Source organism: Mytilus edulis, chromosome 12 (assembly GCF_963676685.1).
Source record: "Mytilus edulis chromosome 12, xbMytEdul2.2, whole genome shotgun sequence".
NCBI classification, from domain to species: Eukaryota; Metazoa; Mollusca; class Bivalvia; order Mytilida; family Mytilidae; genus Mytilus; species Mytilus edulis.
Genome location: NC_092355.1, coordinates 58,865,363 through 58,882,620, shown reverse-complemented (window position 1 = coordinate 58,882,620; position 17,258 = coordinate 58,865,363). Strand labels below are relative to the sequence as shown.

The following is a 17,258-nucleotide window of genomic DNA, read 5'->3' as shown; positions in this document are numbered from 1 at the left end:
CGTTGTCTCGATATCTAGATCAATTATAACGAGGTATTATGCGTTGTTTCGATATCTAGGTCAATTATAACGAGGTATTATGCGTTGTCTCGATATATAGGTCAATTATAACGAGGTATTTTGCGTTGTCTCGATATCTATGTCAATTATAACGAGGTATTATGCGTTGTCTCGATATATAGGTCAATTATAACGAGGTATTATGCGTTGTCTCGATATATAGGTCAATTATAACGAGGTATTATGCGTTGTCTCGATATTTAGGTCAATTATAACGAGGTATTATGCGTTGTGTCGATAACATGCAAACTAAGGGTGCATTTCTTTCTAACACAAACGATGCAAACGACTAAGCTCGCACATGTTTTGATCATTTGTTTCTAACTTACCAGTGGCGGATCCAGGGGGGGGGGGGGTTCCGGGGGATCCGCCACTGCATACGTTTGCAAAGTTTACATAAACTTTAACAAACTATGCAATCGCTAAAGATGCGTCTACAGTATGTCGTTCGTCGTTTGTTAGTTCAAACGCTACATTTATTTCTAACTTGAACTTGATGTTTACCAACAACAGGTGCATGCATAATTGAAAGTTCAAACAGGGTCAGTAAAGACTTATTAAACGTTGTATTTATTGCTACTTTCGTAGCGTTTAGAAAACAACAACAAACGCCACACGGTTCGTGTTTATTTTAGTTTTCAATGTTGTGTCGTGTGTGCTGTTGTTTGTTTGTCTTTTTCATTTTTAGCCATGGCGTTGTCAGTTTGTTTTAGATTTATGAGTTTGACTGTCCCTTTGGTATCTTTTGTCCCTCTTTTACAAAATTTTGGTTAGAAAGAAAAATATGTTTGAAAATTTAACCACGTGAACATGTGTAGTTTCATCATAGACTTAGGAGATAACATTCTGGTTTTAATATTTATATTAGATGATATTATTATCAAACACATTTAATTTGATCGAAACCAAAAAAATATATACATGATACACAAAATATATACTATATTTATTTTTCTGTAGAAACCAATAACAATAATTGAAGTCAGAATATTTAGATTTGCTATTAAGAAATAAGCACTTTATATGACAAGATACTCTGCTTTGGTATTTTTAAATATTCATTTGTAAATGAAACATAATTAATTAAATATGAATACATTACAACCTACAAAAAAAAGCATTAATGGTACGGCTTTGAAAATCGTATTCACTGTGTTGACCAACTATCCTACACGTCTCGATTCATTCACATTATAGATCTATGACATTTCAAACGCACACAGTGTGCGTTTGAAATGTGACACTATCGGTTTGCGTTCTCAAAAATTCCTGATAAAATGTCAATGAATCTGGAGTCAAAACATTTGATGTAGGTAGTTTGACATTCGAATTTAACTATTAGATTAACACATGTAATGACACAAATGCGTATTGTTTTCCTGAGTATCAGTGCGTACTATACTTTCTATATACTATTTCATGCTCTAATTTACCACGTGCATGCAATAATATTAATTTCACTCGTAAAAGCGCAATTTTGTTTTTCTTATCTAAATTCAGTATACGGCAGAAAGAGCTTGACATGTGACTTTCAAGCACGGTCATCATTACAAACCGATATTCTGACCTCTAGCTGTTTCTCTTTTGTGTCTTTTTTGAGTCACCTTCCTATTATAAACTTTCAACTTTTCGATAAGCTAAGAATTTTCTACCCAAGGAATAGATTCATTAACTTTGAAATATATTGTGCCTTTTAACTTTTTTCATTCTAGCGTCACTGATGCTTTTTTGTAGACTAAACTCGGATCTCGTGTACATCAATCTAATTCTGGTATCTTTTCATATCTACATAAAGTTTTATATAAATTGGATATTTTGAAAGTGTCTTTAAACTTCAAAATTAAGCTATTTTTCGGCAAAACCAAATTTCCATGTAGAATGTCTGGATTGATTTAAGTAAATTAAAATCAGCAAATCAGTAAAATTTGAGATATTTTATGAGACCAAAATAACTCTTTATATAAGGTCCCAATTAATTATATGCCACATGTTTCACCGCACATGGGAATTGGACTTTAAATGTATCTATACAATATTTACTATGAGTACAGACAGCTTCAATAACGCGTAGTTGAGAATATTAAGGCATCCATACAAGCAACAAAATAAAAGAAATGATAAAAATTAAAGGTATCCAGAATTCCAGATTATAAAGCAAATTTAGTGCATAATTTATATTGCGATTGGTTTGTGCAATTTGCATAAGTCATCCGGTGTGTATCATCGAAAAAATTATGTACATTCCCAAGTAATGAATAAAATAGTCGAACTTTAAAATGTATATTCAAATAATAGCTGTTAATATACACTTTCAGCTGGCTTTTTGCTATTCAGAGTCAATTAGTTCACGTCTAAGCAAACACAAATTCAGCAACAATCTTTTGGTGACCAGTCAGCGCTCTTAGGTTCATGTATTGCTTTTCTTTTTTTTTAAGAAAGCAACTTGTTTCATCAAAAAGACCGTGTGAAAATACATATTCCGTTCAATAAAATTACTAGACGCAATCTGACAACCCAGAGAATAATCAGAGGACCATGCCGAAAATGGTATCACAGAAGAGTTAAAAGAGTAAAAATTCATTTTGTGTCTTTAAATTAAAGCTAACAAAAATTCATAACATGTCAAACTAGGAACTTTAAAATGCTAACTTGTATTCCAACCAGCAATTCGTTTCAACAAAACTGAATATAAGGCATCTATATATATATATAGAAATGTCAAATTGTAAGATACTAAAATGACGCACAAAACATCATGGAACTCAATATCCCGGAAGAGGAAATGACATGCTTATATATATGTTTTTAATACTAGATTGTAATGCCTGCATTTCCTATATTGAATTACGCAATTTCATTTTATTGGATTTTTTTATGTATACGTTAATAGTAACATGTCTCCTATAACGGATGCTTGTATTTGAATATTTTAAGATACTGGAATAATATATATGCGTTATTTCCTGGATCTTTATGAATTATTAAAAAAAAAATAGACACAAGTACGAATTCAGGAATTATATCTTTTAATGAATATGATTGAAAATGTATCGATCTGGTAAAATTCACACCAAATACTATTGGGATACGTAGATATAAGCAATTATAGGCCAACGTACGATCTTCAACAATGAGAACCCATACCGTATAATCGGCTATAAAAATTACTGACGTGCAAAATGAGAAACAAATTTAAATGAGAAAATTAACAATCCAATTTGAAACCTATGACAACTATACAATGAAATAAATGTTCCTTAAAAAATCATTCAATCAATCAATCAATCAATCAATGGTGTTATTAATAATCCCTTGCATATCATCTCAGTTACATGGTGAAGTAACCAATCTCATGGTTGCTGCTCTATAAAATGGGGCCTCTGATATTCATAAATCATCTTTTACAAAATTTACATAGTTATCATTAAGATTTCTATGTCAACTCGGGTCTACTTCGAATATCGGAAAATTAAAACATTGGTCAAAATATGTGGCTCTGTGTATGAGGGTCTGAATGGGGTGGAAAGGGGGGGGGGCTTCAATTCTGTTTTAAATTCTTAAGAAATTTTACTCTATTCTTTATATTTTTTGCCCATTATCTATATTCTTTATATTTTTGGCCCATTTTATATATTCTTTATAATTTAGCACCACATTATTGACTCTTTTGTCCTTCTTTTTTTACTATTCTTTATTTTGTCGGTCAATTTTTCTGTAGTATTACTTCGATATTCTCTATTCTCTTCTAATGTCAAATCATGTGTAAGACATAACTCGAGTTGTTCAAATTTCTTTCCGTGCGAAGTTGGAGTTAGGCAAGGTGAAAACTTATCACCCTTTCTTTTTTCTATTTTCCTTAATGATCTTGAAAGCTATTTTATTCAGCATGATATAACAGGTTTAGAAAAGGTAAATGAATACTGTCTAAATGAACTAGGCATTTATATTCGAATTTTCTTGTTATTATATGCTGATGATACAATATTATTGGCAGAATCAGCTAACGATTTACAAATAATGTTAAACAAGTTTGATGAATACTGTACTGACTGGAAACTAAATGTAAACATTGATAAGACAAAAGTAATGGTGTTTGAGAAGACGAAGCGTAAAAGAAATATGAGATTCATGCTAAGGGGCGAGGAGTTACAGCTCACCGACAGTTATAATTACCTGGGATTATTAATAAGATACAATTGTAATTTTAATTTATCAAAGAAAAAACTTGTTGAACAATCACAAAAAGCACTGTATGCATTATACTATAAGTTAAGAAATGTAAACATCCCTTCAGATCTGCAGTTTCGACTATTTGATTGTATGGTCGCTCCAATTTTGCTTTATGGGTCGGAAATCTGGGGTCACGAAAATGTTGACATGATTGAAAAGGTGCACTTGAGTTTCCTAAAAAGAGTCTTGAATGTTAGATCAACAACACCAAACTATGGGGAAACTGGCAGATTTCCATTAAAAATTAATATCAAAACTAAATTACTATGCTTTTGGTCAAGGCTAGTGCAAAGCAGTAGTAACAAATTATCTGGGATCTTGTATCAGTTAATGTATAACTTACATAACTCAGGCCAATACTCATTTAAATGGTTATCTTCCGTGAAACAAATTTTAGATGATACAGGATTTTCTTTTGTCTGGAATGCACAGGGTGATATCAAAAGTTCGGATATTAAAAAAGAAATAAAACAGAGATTGGTTGACCAATTCGGACAGAGCCTATCTGCTGATATGACAAACTCATCTAGAGGTGTGTTTTAGGCAGCAACCATTTGATTTCCTGGGGGGGGGGGGGGGGGGGGGGGGCTATGTTTTTTTTTGGAAAAAAAAGTTTGTTTCCAGTTTTTGGAGAAAAAAATAATTTGTTTTTGATTCTGAGAAAAAAAAATTGTTTGTTTCACCCCCAGCTGCCACTCTATGTAATGCTAAAATTGAAAGAAAAAAATTGTTTTCGACTTGTCGCGAAAAAAATAGATTGTTTTTTGCCGCAGGCGAAAAAAAAAGTTTGTACAGAAAAAAAAACCATAGCCCCCCCCAGAAAATCAAATGGTTGCTGCCTTATGCTTCATACAAAACAATGTTTTGTTTAGAGCCATATTTACTCAATCTTAAAGTGGCAGATCGATACATCTACAGTAAATTTAGATGTTCAAACATCAAAATCCCTATAGAAGTTGGTCGGTGGAAAAATACACCAAGAGAAAATCGTATATGCTGTCACTGCGATTCAAATACCATTGGTGACGAATATCATTATTTTTTTGTATGTTCCAATAAACAAATTATGTCTTTAAGAGAAAGGTATATACCTACATATTACATAAAAAATCCTTCCCAATTGAAATTTATTGGTCTATTATCACACTGTAACGTGCCAGTACTAACAAAAGTGTGCATGTTTCTAAGACATATTGAAAAAATATTTTCATAATTCATAGCATGTTACAATAATTTCTAATCACGTTGCAATTAAGAATTTTGCAAACAAATCAACCAAATATATTTCAGTTTTATTGTATGATATCAATTATTAATCTATTGTGTGACTTTCTTGTAAATGTATAAGTATGTATGTAATTTTTAATGTATAATTGTTATCCTCTTGTAGCACCATACGTGTGCCTAAGTTGTAATAAATTGTCTTGTCTTGTCTTGTCTTGTCTTGTCTTGTCTTAAGGTGGTACCTAACACTTTGACTAAAATTAACAGGATCTTTTAATTTTCATAATATTTAACAAAATATTTACTTCGATCCTTGGACAAAAATATCAAAATTAAAAAAAAAGTTGAACCAGACACATTATCGGAAACAATTGTTTGGATATATAGCAGTTTGACAAACATTAAGTTTGATCAATGAGAAGCTTTATATTTTCTTAACAATACAACGTTATTAAAACGTTTAACTGATTTTTCACAGTTATCTCCCTGTAGTGTCAGGTACCACCTTAATCCCCTCTAAAAACACTTATATTGCATGATTTGCATTTTCTGCTAATATGTCACCTAATTGACTCTTTACATAAATACTTCTGTAATAAATTGCTTGCATTGCACTTTTCCCTTTTATGAACAAAAAATGTTTTTGTGGTATGTTTCCATTCATGAGAGTCTTTCGCTTCATTTATTATTTAATCTTAATGAGTAGTTTTCTCTAATTAATTATTGGAAATTTATCCTTAAAGTGCATCATTTAGTTATTATAGCTTTTTGCATGGTTGAATATAAAGAATTTAATAGATATTTAGTCTTTTCTTCACTATATTTACTCTGTAGCATCTTTATATGACAGAAGCACTTACGTTTTTTTAAATATCATTTTCATGACGACGACGTTCTAAAAAAAGGGCTTAAGTCGTCTGATAAAGTTGCAGGTTGAGTGCTAAAGTTACAGCTAGTTGTGTAATAACGTTACAACTAGTAGTGTAATAAAGTTACAGATAGTTGTGTACTAAAGATACAGCTAGTCGTGTGATAAAGTTGCAGGTCGAGTGCTAAAGTTACAGATAGTTGTGTAATAAAGTTACAGCTAGTAGTGACGGTGAAATCTTCGCTAGCCAAGGGTTACGATCCACTCCCGTTCTCTTCAGAGAACGGGAGTGGATCAGAGAACGGGAGTGTATCGTAACCCTTGGCTAGCGAAGCTGGTCGTGTGATAAATTAACAGCTAGTTGTGTAATAAAGTTAACTCATCGAACCTTTAAACAAACTTATAAGTAAGGGCTATCGTACCAATATTGTAACTAGATCTCTGAATATAGTTTACATTGGCACTAAAATCGATTTTATCATTAACAAATTAAAACATAACTAAATTGTACTTTTTTTAGGCGGGATGTATAGAGACACAGACACGTTAATTGTTATCTCTATAGAAGTCGCTCCTCACTATCATACTACCTGTCGATACATTTATTTTTGGCATTGCACAAGTCATGTCTTCTCTGACTGTTCATGACATTAAAATACTAAATCCCGGGGATGTGTTTTAGTTGATTTTAGTCTCTGATGCATGATTTTTTTTTATTATTATTAATTGTTTTTGGCTTTTAACTAGCTGTCAGTAACCCCAAGTACTCTCAAATCGTATTTTCTTGCTAATTCGACCTGTTGATAATGTTTAGAATGAAATTCAAAACAGTGTGGCTGTGGCCATTGATTGACACATTAAATTCATCCATTGACTGGGACAATTTAGGTGAACGTTTGTATGTAACGACCACTGCTAACTATGTACTTTTTAAAGACATTTAAACTATGGGGTCACCAAAGGTTCTAAACACCTTAATAAAGTAATTCGAAAAATTAATCAGAAATAAAACGATGTTTTGATTTATATCAATTATATAAATCAAAACATAAAGGTTATTCCTGATTAATTTTTCGAATTATTTTATAATTAAAGGCGTTAAGAAACCTTTGGTGACCCCACAGTTTAAATGTCTCTCGTAGGTACGTCGTGAACAGTGGTCGTTACAGACAAACGTTCACGTAAAGTGTCCCAGTCAATGGATGAATTTAATGTGTCAATCAATGGCCACAGCCACACTGTTTTGAATTTCATTCTATAATGCTTTTTTTAATTTTATATCTATATGGATCTTGTCTATATACCAGCTTATTTGGAATATCACTTCTTCTTACTATATTTGTATAAACTTCAAGATTTACCTGTATTTTTTTTAAACCGTTTTTTTTCTAAAGTGAATATTTTCGAAGGGGTAAATATTTCGCAGTGGTGTCTTGACATGGCTTTGTTTGGACTTGTTTGTTTGCTTTTTGGCCTTGAATGTTTGCATTCAGATATCGCAGATTAAATTTATTCGTTTATAGTGTATAAATGTACGTTTTTTGATTGAGTTAAGCCTGTCAATTGATATTTTATCGTTTGTTTTTCTATGTTCTGATGTTATGCTATTGTTTCAGAAAAGAGAGAAGGTTTGAATCCATTAAAAACGTTTAATCCCGCTGCAAATGTTTGCACATGTCCTAAGTCAGGAATCTGATGTACAGTAGTTGCCGTATGTTTATGTAATTTATACGTGTTTCTCGTTTCTCGTTTTTTGTTTTGTTTTATATAGATTAGACCGTTGGTTTTCCCGTTTGAATGGTTTTACACTAGTAATTTTGGGGCCCTTTATAGCTTGCTGTTCGGTGTGAGCCAAGGCTCCGTGTTGAAGGCCGTACATTGACCTATAATGGTTTACTTTTTTTAAATTGTTATTTGGATAGAGAGTTATCTCATTTGCATTCACACCACATCTTCCTATATCTACAGCTAGTTGTGTGATAAAGTTGCAGGTCGAGTGATAAAGTTACAAATAGTTGTGTGGGAAAGATGCAGGGTCGAGTGCTTAAGTTACAGCTAGTCGTGTAAAAAAGTTAGAACAAGTCGTGTAATAAAGTTACAGCTAGTCGTGTGATAAAGTTGCAAGATCGAGTCTATGAGCAACAGGATCGAGTGCTTAATATATAGGGTTGAATGATAAAGCTGTAGGGTCAAGGTTAGAATGCTTAAGTAACAGTTGTGTGATAAAGCTGCAGAGGGTCGAATGCTTAAAGATTCTGCGTCGAATTTTTAAACTTCATGGCTAACCATACTGGGTCGAGTGATAAAGTTGTAGGTTCTGGTGATGAAAAATGTATTTAACCCCACCAAATGTTTGTGTGTATGTTTCAGGTCATAAACAATCGTCATATAAGTTTTCCTGTGTACCATTAGATAATTTTGTTTCAAAGGCAAATCTTTTAAAATTTCATTCAAATTTTTTTCACAGCTTTCTAGACTACGAAAAATTAAACAAAAGACACCTTGCATCCAAAATATAAAAAAGAAGATGTGGTATGATTGCCAATGAGACAACTATCCGTAAAGACCAAAATGACACAGACATTAACAACTATAGGTCACCGTACGGCCTTCAACAATGAGCAAAGCCCATACAGCATACTATTTATTAGTGAGCTATATAAAAGGCCCCGATAAGACACTGGTTCATTTGTTTCAGAAAATATGTCTTAGTTACTCGTAAAGGAAAATCCAGAAATGTGCTTCGGGCACATATTTTCACATTTTTATTTTCATTTTTTTTTTGTGTCTTTTGGTCGCTGTCTCATTGCATATATTTCACATCACATTCGAATGGTATATTTTTCTCATTGACACATTTTAAATTGGAATGTTAAGAAGGCGTCGCGATGTCAAGTCAGTTTGTTTTCTGTGCCTGTAGTGGAGTCAAAGTGACCGCACAACATCTCCCACTAAACAAACATTATACTTAATTATATACTTTCCTTCATGGTCAATTATACGGCTCTTTATGTAGAAAATTACCATTACATGTAAACTTATCTTATAATAACAAATTATACAAGGATATTTGTAACGGCCATTAGACTGCTGGCGACTGCAGCCAGCGCCATTACACTCTGCTTTACGACAACGAAAACGTCCATTAATTTATTGACAACATTGAAAACAGATGGATATTTTTCCAGTATGACTACTTAACGGTATAAAGAAATAATTGTGGTATTGAAAAAAGTCATATTTGTTCTGAACGGACGGATTTTTCTACATGCCCTACGATACATTAATACTACGATTGACTTTGTATATCTCAAATGCGTTTTCTGATTTATGCCTCCAACCCTAAGCATGCTAAGATAAGCATAACATTTCATTACTTTATTGACAACATTGAAAACAGATGGATATTTTTCAAGTATGACTACTTAACGGTATAAAGAAATAAGTGTGGTATTGACAAAGCCAGGTTTGATATTAAAAAAATGGCTTACGTTAAGTTTTTTTTTCGGAACGCACGGATTTTTCTACATGTCCTACGATAAAATAATAGTTAACGATTGTATAACTTAAATTTGTTTAGTGATTTATGCCTCCCTAAACAAATTTCTATTTCGTAGACACGTTTTGATAACAAGTCAATGCTAGATGTTTCACAATTTACTCTTAAGGATAATTTTTACACCATTTTTATGCCTTTCAATTTTTCAATATTTTTTTTCAAAATCACAAATCTCTGAAAATGGACTCCCCTCCTGAGCTCAGGGTTTCCAAGCTTGTATACAGTACAATAGTTATATGTCATGGTAAAAATTTTAATTTTCTCTTCTACACTTTAACCCAAGAAAAAGTGAAAGGAGATTAAAAGAGTAAATATTGTAATATTTTTATGCTAGATCTCGTCGTTATGGCATCAAGATATCGGGTGGAGAGGTTTATTAAGCAGTGTCTCTCATGCCGACAACATAACATGATTTTATCACATAGCATTCTGCTTTTTGTTTTCAGTGTAGTAATTACTTAGTAGTCGATTTATTAAGAACAAAATAACAACAGGTCCCTATTTGTCAATAATGTAATTACTTAGTAGTCGATTTATTAAGAACAAATGGTGGCAAATTATTGTGAACCTTGTTTATACGGAAAAAAAGTACTAGCGATTTTTAATATACTAGACATTGATGTAATAAAAAAAGGGGGGATGGATTCAGGAAGGTTAGAGGAGCTACCCATAGAAATTTGGCCAGAAATGACGAATACGTTAACAACTTTATGTTTGTCTGCAGAAACTTTTTTTTGATTAGTTTTTATGTATTCAATTCTTGAAACAATTGCATGCTTCGTTCTTTTCTGCAACCCAACTTGATTTTGCCACCGCCAAAGTATTAAGTTTTATACACCGCAAACATTTTTTTCTTTTAATAATCTATCTAAGGAAACCTCGAAAAAATTAAACAATTAACTTAAAAAAACAATCCTATGACAAAAAGGGAACTGAGGTTGAACTACAACAATAAGAAATAAACAAAGTATTTTTTTCAAATGTTTTGATTCGAGCGTCACTGATGAGTATTTTGTAGACAACACGCATGTATGGCGTACACAATTTTAATCCTGGTGTCTAGATATGTTTAATTACAACAATAGCGCTGTAGACAAAGCGTAAGTCCGGCGATCACATTTTAAATCCTGGTATCAGGATTTTTTTTAACTTAACAGTAATATTTTAGTTCTAGGAAAGATAACTCTACTTTATTCGACAAGACATGAAACACAAGACAACTATTTTATGATTGGTTGATTGATTGGTTGGCGTTTAATGCAACGTTCAGTAGTACTGTGTTATGACATAAGTATTCATTAAATAACATTTATAAAGCATCTAGTATGTTTGATCATTAGCATCTGGAGTCAAATTGATTAAAAAAAAAAAACCAAGATTGTACAAAATTAACCAATACAAAAATAATTCTTTATTTAGGCTCGGTAGCATTATCTTCGTCATTGGAATTACCAGTATCGTCTTCATCGATATTATCCTAATTGATATCATCTTTATTGACATCATCCTTATCAATATCATCCTCATCGATATCATCTTCGTCAATATCATTTTCATCGATATCATCTTTATTGACATCATCTTCGTCGATATTTTCTTCATCAGGATTATCAATATCGTTTTCATTGAAATTGTCCGTATCGTTTGCCTTCAAATCATCGGTATCGTCCTTATCCGATAATTTCGCATTAGGATCAACCTCATTGTCCATTTGGTTATTCCCTTCGTCATAGAGATCGGCTGAATTTGTATCGAATTTTAATGATACATGTATATCGTTATTTTTATCGCCATCGATATGTAAATCATTCAAATCATCTTCCTCAAATTGGTTGATAAATCGTTTCATTCGCATCCCGTTGAAATTATCAGCACTTGAATCAATGTCGTCATTTTCGGACTTGTCAACTTTATCTCCATACATGTCAGTGATGCTTGAATGAACTTCTTCGTTATTATCATTTTCGTTTAATTCATTAAATCGTAAAGAAGCGTCGGTGCTAGGTTTTTCTTTTGTTTCATTTAATTCACTGATGTCCGTTTCATTCGTTTGCAAGTTACTTGGGTATAAACCACCATTGTCTATCTGGAAACGCGTGTCTTCCCCAACTTTATTTAGGTCTTTATTCTCATTATCTAACTGTAGATCTTGTGGCCTGTTTATCTCAAGGTCAGCAGTCAATCCACCATTATCAAACCGTGTCGGCGTTTCATCATAGTTTGGGTCAGTATTTTCGTTTTGCTCTACTTGCTGTAATTGATTATCATTTGGATTCAGTGGTCCATCATCAAATCGTACAGGAGAGTCAGTACTAGGTTGTTCGTTTGTTTCATTCAATTTGTTGTCGTCCGTTTCATTCGTTTGCAAATTACTCGGATACAACCCACCGTTGGCCATCTGCGAATGGGTGTCGTCGCCAGCTTGATTAGAGTCTTTATTCGCACTATCTAACTGTATATCTTCTGGCCTGTTTAGCTCAAGGTCAGCAGTTAATCCACCATTATTGAAACGTGTCGGCGTTTCATTATAGCTTGGGTCAGTATTCTCGTTTTGCCTTACTTGCTGCAATTGATTGTCATATTGATTCATTGGTCCATCGTCAAATCGCACAGGAGCGTCGGTACTAAGTTTTTCTTTTGTTTCATTTAATTTACTGTCGTCAGTTTCATTCGTTTGGAGGTTATTTGGATACAACCCGCCGTTGTCTATCTTCGAATGCGAGTCGTCCCCAACTTGGTTAAGATCTGTATTCTCATTATCTAACTCTAGATCTTCTGGCCTGTTTAGCTCAAGGTCAGCAGTCAATCCACCATTATCGAACCGTGTCGGCGTTTTCTTAGAGTTTGGGTCAGTATTTTCGTTTTGCTCTACTTGCTGTAATTGATTATCATTTGGATTCAATGGTTCATCATCAAATCGTACAGGATCGTCGGTACTAGGTTCATCTTTTTTGCTAACCCGGAAGTCACGTGGGAATAAAGGTCCGTCATCATAACGTATCGGCCTATCTATATTATTTTGTTCAGTAGTGACAGCCACTTGCAATTGTTCGCCATTGTTTTCGCCTTCGTCTTGTTTTTCAACAAAGAGATGCATCGGTTCAAAGTCCGGGTTTCTCTGAATGAAAAAAAAATGCATTTTAATTAAAACTTGTGGTAGTTACGACTACGCAAATACACTGACAGAATTAATAATAATAATAAAAAGAAAAAAATACAATTCAAGGGGTGCTATTCAAAAAGAAAAATACATTCTAAAACAGGAATACTGCCAAAAATATTTACTGCAAAATGGAGTCCAGAAAGCTCATTTTATTGAAATATATCTCGTTAACCCCTCTATGCTTCACCCATCTGATGGATGTATTTAAAACTGGAATAATTCAGCGCCCTATCATGATGGGTTAGTGTCCTTCGATGCAGCGATCGGTAATGAGTTGGAAAATAACGACTGGAGAATAATCGGGTTAGATGTATTTATACAATGTTGTTATTATTTGTAACATCCTTTTACTTATCTTTTTATACTATGAATATCTACGTCTTATTAAACACTTATAAATGATTTGATTGTGACAGGTGTTTGTTTCAGTAGGAGTTATAGTGCGTCGAGGAAACGCACTATGCTCTTATTCAGTATAACATAGGTAGACATTTATCAATTAGGTAGCCACCATTTGATTTTCGGGGGGGGAGGGGCTTTTTTTTTGGAAAAAAGTTTGTTTCCAGTTTTTGAAGAAAAAAATAATTTGTTTTTGACCGTTAGAAAAAATGTTTGTTTCACCCTCAGCTCCCTGAGAAAAAGAGTTTGTCCGGGAAAAAAATCCATAGCGCCCTCCCCCCTCACCCAACCCCCAGAACATGGACTTTTGATGAGATCAATACGTTCCATATGGATCCGTCCATATTATATTCACTTACTTCAATGTAAATCTATGTAAAAGTAGTTTTCCCTCACAAAAAAAAAAAAAAAACAAACAAACCTGGATATACTTGGTTTCTATGAATTTAAACTTATGTAAAATATGTAGAAGTTGTAAAAATTTCAGTTTATGGTCGAAATGATAGGGATTTGGAATTATTGGTCTGACACCCTAAATCAAAATTACATCTTGCTTGGTATCATGAGTCATTATTCAAAAACTAGCTCGTTCTCACTTGTGAACTAGTAGCAAATTATTCCCAATAGTTATATTGACCTCTAGTCTGAGAGTTATCTCCTTTTAACGGTATTTTTAAACGCGTTGTATGTTGTTAGTTACACGAGATCTGAGACCGTTATGTTGACCTTTAGTCTGAGAGTTATCTTCTTTCAACGGTATTTTTAAACGCGTTGTATGATGTTTGTTACACGAGATCTGAGACCACAGGGAATGCACAGCATTTAAGATTTGAATGCTTCTTTTTGTAACTTCATTGGAGTGTAAAAGCGTTGACCGAAGTACATTTTGTATGAAGCGCAGATTCTGCGCTTCATTCTAAAGATGTGCGCACGGTCAATTTAAAAAATGAATTTAAAAAAGAAGCATTCAATACTTATAATTACATTTTTTTAGTTAGGATCATGAAAACACGATTTTTATCAAGTTTTTAATTAATTTACATGTGCACTTTATTGTGGGACTTCGTGTCATCGTGAATGATAAATTATTGTGTAATGAAGTTGATTCAGGAATAATGCGAGATTGCAGTGTAGCCAATCAGAATAACGTATTATAATGAAATATACATCTAATGTAATCATATAAGTATGAGGAAGTTTACCTTAAGCCTCGGTCTGGAGACGACAATGTCGAGGAACAGAAATGTGATGGCAAAGATGACAATTAAACGCGGCATCGTCTGTGTCTGTACAAACTACCTACAATATCAAAATAAAAGATCAATAACTATTAGTAATCTCGCATTGCGATTGCCAAACACTTTATCAAGCCTAAAATACACATATATTCCAGCTGAAAGACTCCTCAGGGTGCGGCAGTCTCTCGCTTCATTGAGGACCCACTGGTGGCCATTGGTGGCCTTCGGTTGTTGTCTGATCTATGGTTGGGTTGTTGTCCCCATTTCCATTCTCAATTTTATATACTATGTATTTATTTAATTTCGTGGGTACCAATTTTTTTTTGCATTACGGAAACTTATTTGTTCGTGGATATTTAATTTCATGGTTTTTTCCAAAGTCTCAGTGATGGATCCAAACTGGGGGGGGGGGGGGGGGGGGGGAGGGTTCCGGGGGTTGGAACCCCCTTTTTTGGCCGATCAATGCATTTGAATGGGAGCATATAGTTGGAAACCCCCCTTTTACTCTGGGTTGGGACCCCCTTTTTAAAATGGCTGCATCCGCCACTGAGTCTGTATACAAACCTGTAATAATTGTTCATTCGTTGAACATCTAATTTCGTGGTTTACCTGTATCCACGTTATCAACGAAAATAAGTAATCAGCGAATTATTATGAATCAACATTATATATGTATGTTAACGTAATCAAATATTCAAAGAAGAGAAAATAATATTATATATTATATTTATGTTAAAGAAATTATAAAAAGATATCATTTTATTTAGCTATAAGGCATAGCAAGGACTAAGTAAGTAAGTAATATGAATAGTAATCACGACTTTTAATCATTTTTAGAAGAACATCAGTATAAATAAATATTACACTGATAAAAGCGGTGCCACTTTTTGTGGGGTGTGTGTTGCTTAGTCTTTAGTTTTCTATTTTGTGTCTTACATGATGTTTGTCCTATCTAGTTTGAAAGTCCCTTTAGTTTAGTTCGACTTTTTCAAAATACATTAAGAATTGAATGCTTCTTTTTGTAAATTTATTGGGGTGTAAAAGCGTTGACCGAAGTACATTTTGTATGAAGTGCATGATTAAATAGTTTCTGAATCAAAGGATTTAGAACTAAACTTCCTGCCTTTAGCATCTCGTTAGGTATACCATCCAGACCTGAGGCTTTACAACACTATAAAGTTACAAAAAGAAGCATTCAATACTTATAATTACATTTATTAGCTATGATCACGAAAACACGAATTTTATATATTTTATTATTTAATTCACCTGTGCACTTTATTGTTGGAGCACGTGTTATCATGAATGAAAAGTTGTATTGAGCATTGCAACGGCTTAAGGAATAACACGTGATGTGCAGTTAGCCAATCAGAATAAAATGTTATAATGTAATTATTTACAAATACAGAAGACAGGAAAAAGTTACAAAAGGGTTCAGAGAATAGATTTACATGATTTTATGTACCCTCATCTAGCGGATTCTACCGAGGATTGCCGAATGACATGATTTTATGAGATCTCATAGCATCACTTTCACACAGAAAAAAAATAAAAAAATATTATTTATTTTAGATAGATCAGAAAAAAATTGTTAAGGGTGATTTTGTTATTTTTTATATTATATACACATTTTTCTCTGAAAACTTTCAATAAACTCTATTTATTTCTTTTAAAAAAATGTATACGATATTACAAGTATATATATGTATGACAAACATGTTTGAGAAATGAAAATATCAAAAGATAAAAGGTTCTAATTCATGTGAGCGTGAATTTCAGTTATAAAAGTATGTAATTATCAACTCATTTTCTTTAAAATCTTAATAATTGTGAAATGCTATATATGTAACACGTATCCCCAACCCTATGATATATCATTGTCATTTAAAAAAGATATTTTCAACTTACTTGCTGCAGTTTCAACAAAGTTACATTAATTGTTAATAACAGATTTCGTACGCAGACATTGCCTAATCCCGGATGATTTAAACCGATTTGTAAACGGAATTACTATTTAAAGAATTACGAAAATGAAGATCAAGTATCACTGTCTATTCACGCGGATGTTGACCCGATACGTGTAACTAAAAACATGCATGCGCTTAAATATTCAAACATTTAACATTAGAAAATCAACAAAAGTTGACATAAGTTTAATTTTTAAAGTGGAAAAGAAATCATGTAGTTACATGTAGCTAGAAAAATAGAAATCATGTCAGATATTGACTTCAAGGGGAAACATAATTTGAAAATGATACATGGATATTTAAATTCATACAATTATCTAGTATGGCCTTTCTGTAACAAATTAAAAAAAAATCTGAAAGTCATAAGAAACCTCGAATTAAAAAAAAAATAATGCACATGTTTATTTTACTCAATGGATAGTTTTCATTATACATATACTTTTTTTCTGGAGAAAATTCTTTAATTTATTCATATTTAGAAGAAGTTTACTTTATTTGGATTGCTTCCTTCAGGAAGCAATTCCCGACATATTTTCCGTATGCAAATGGA

At 32.8% G+C, this 17,258-nt stretch overlaps 1 protein-coding gene across 1 annotated transcript; it reads right to left on the bottom strand.

Annotated features, from left to right (window-relative positions):
• Nucleotides 1-11,418: 11,418 nt before the first annotated feature.
• On the bottom strand, nucleotides 11,419-14,798 carry LOC139497735 (otolith matrix protein OMM-64-like). The gene is made up of 2 exons (XM_071285969.1): nucleotides 14,706-14,798; nucleotides 11,419-13,059 (listed from the first exon to the last, which is right to left on the bottom strand). Exons 1-2 carry the CDS (start codon nucleotides 14,778-14,780, stop codon nucleotides 11,419-11,421), a joined length of 1,716 nt encoding a protein of 571 aa, XP_071142070.1. The 5' UTR covers nucleotides 14,781-14,798.
• Nucleotides 14,799-17,258: the final 2,460 nt, after the last annotated feature.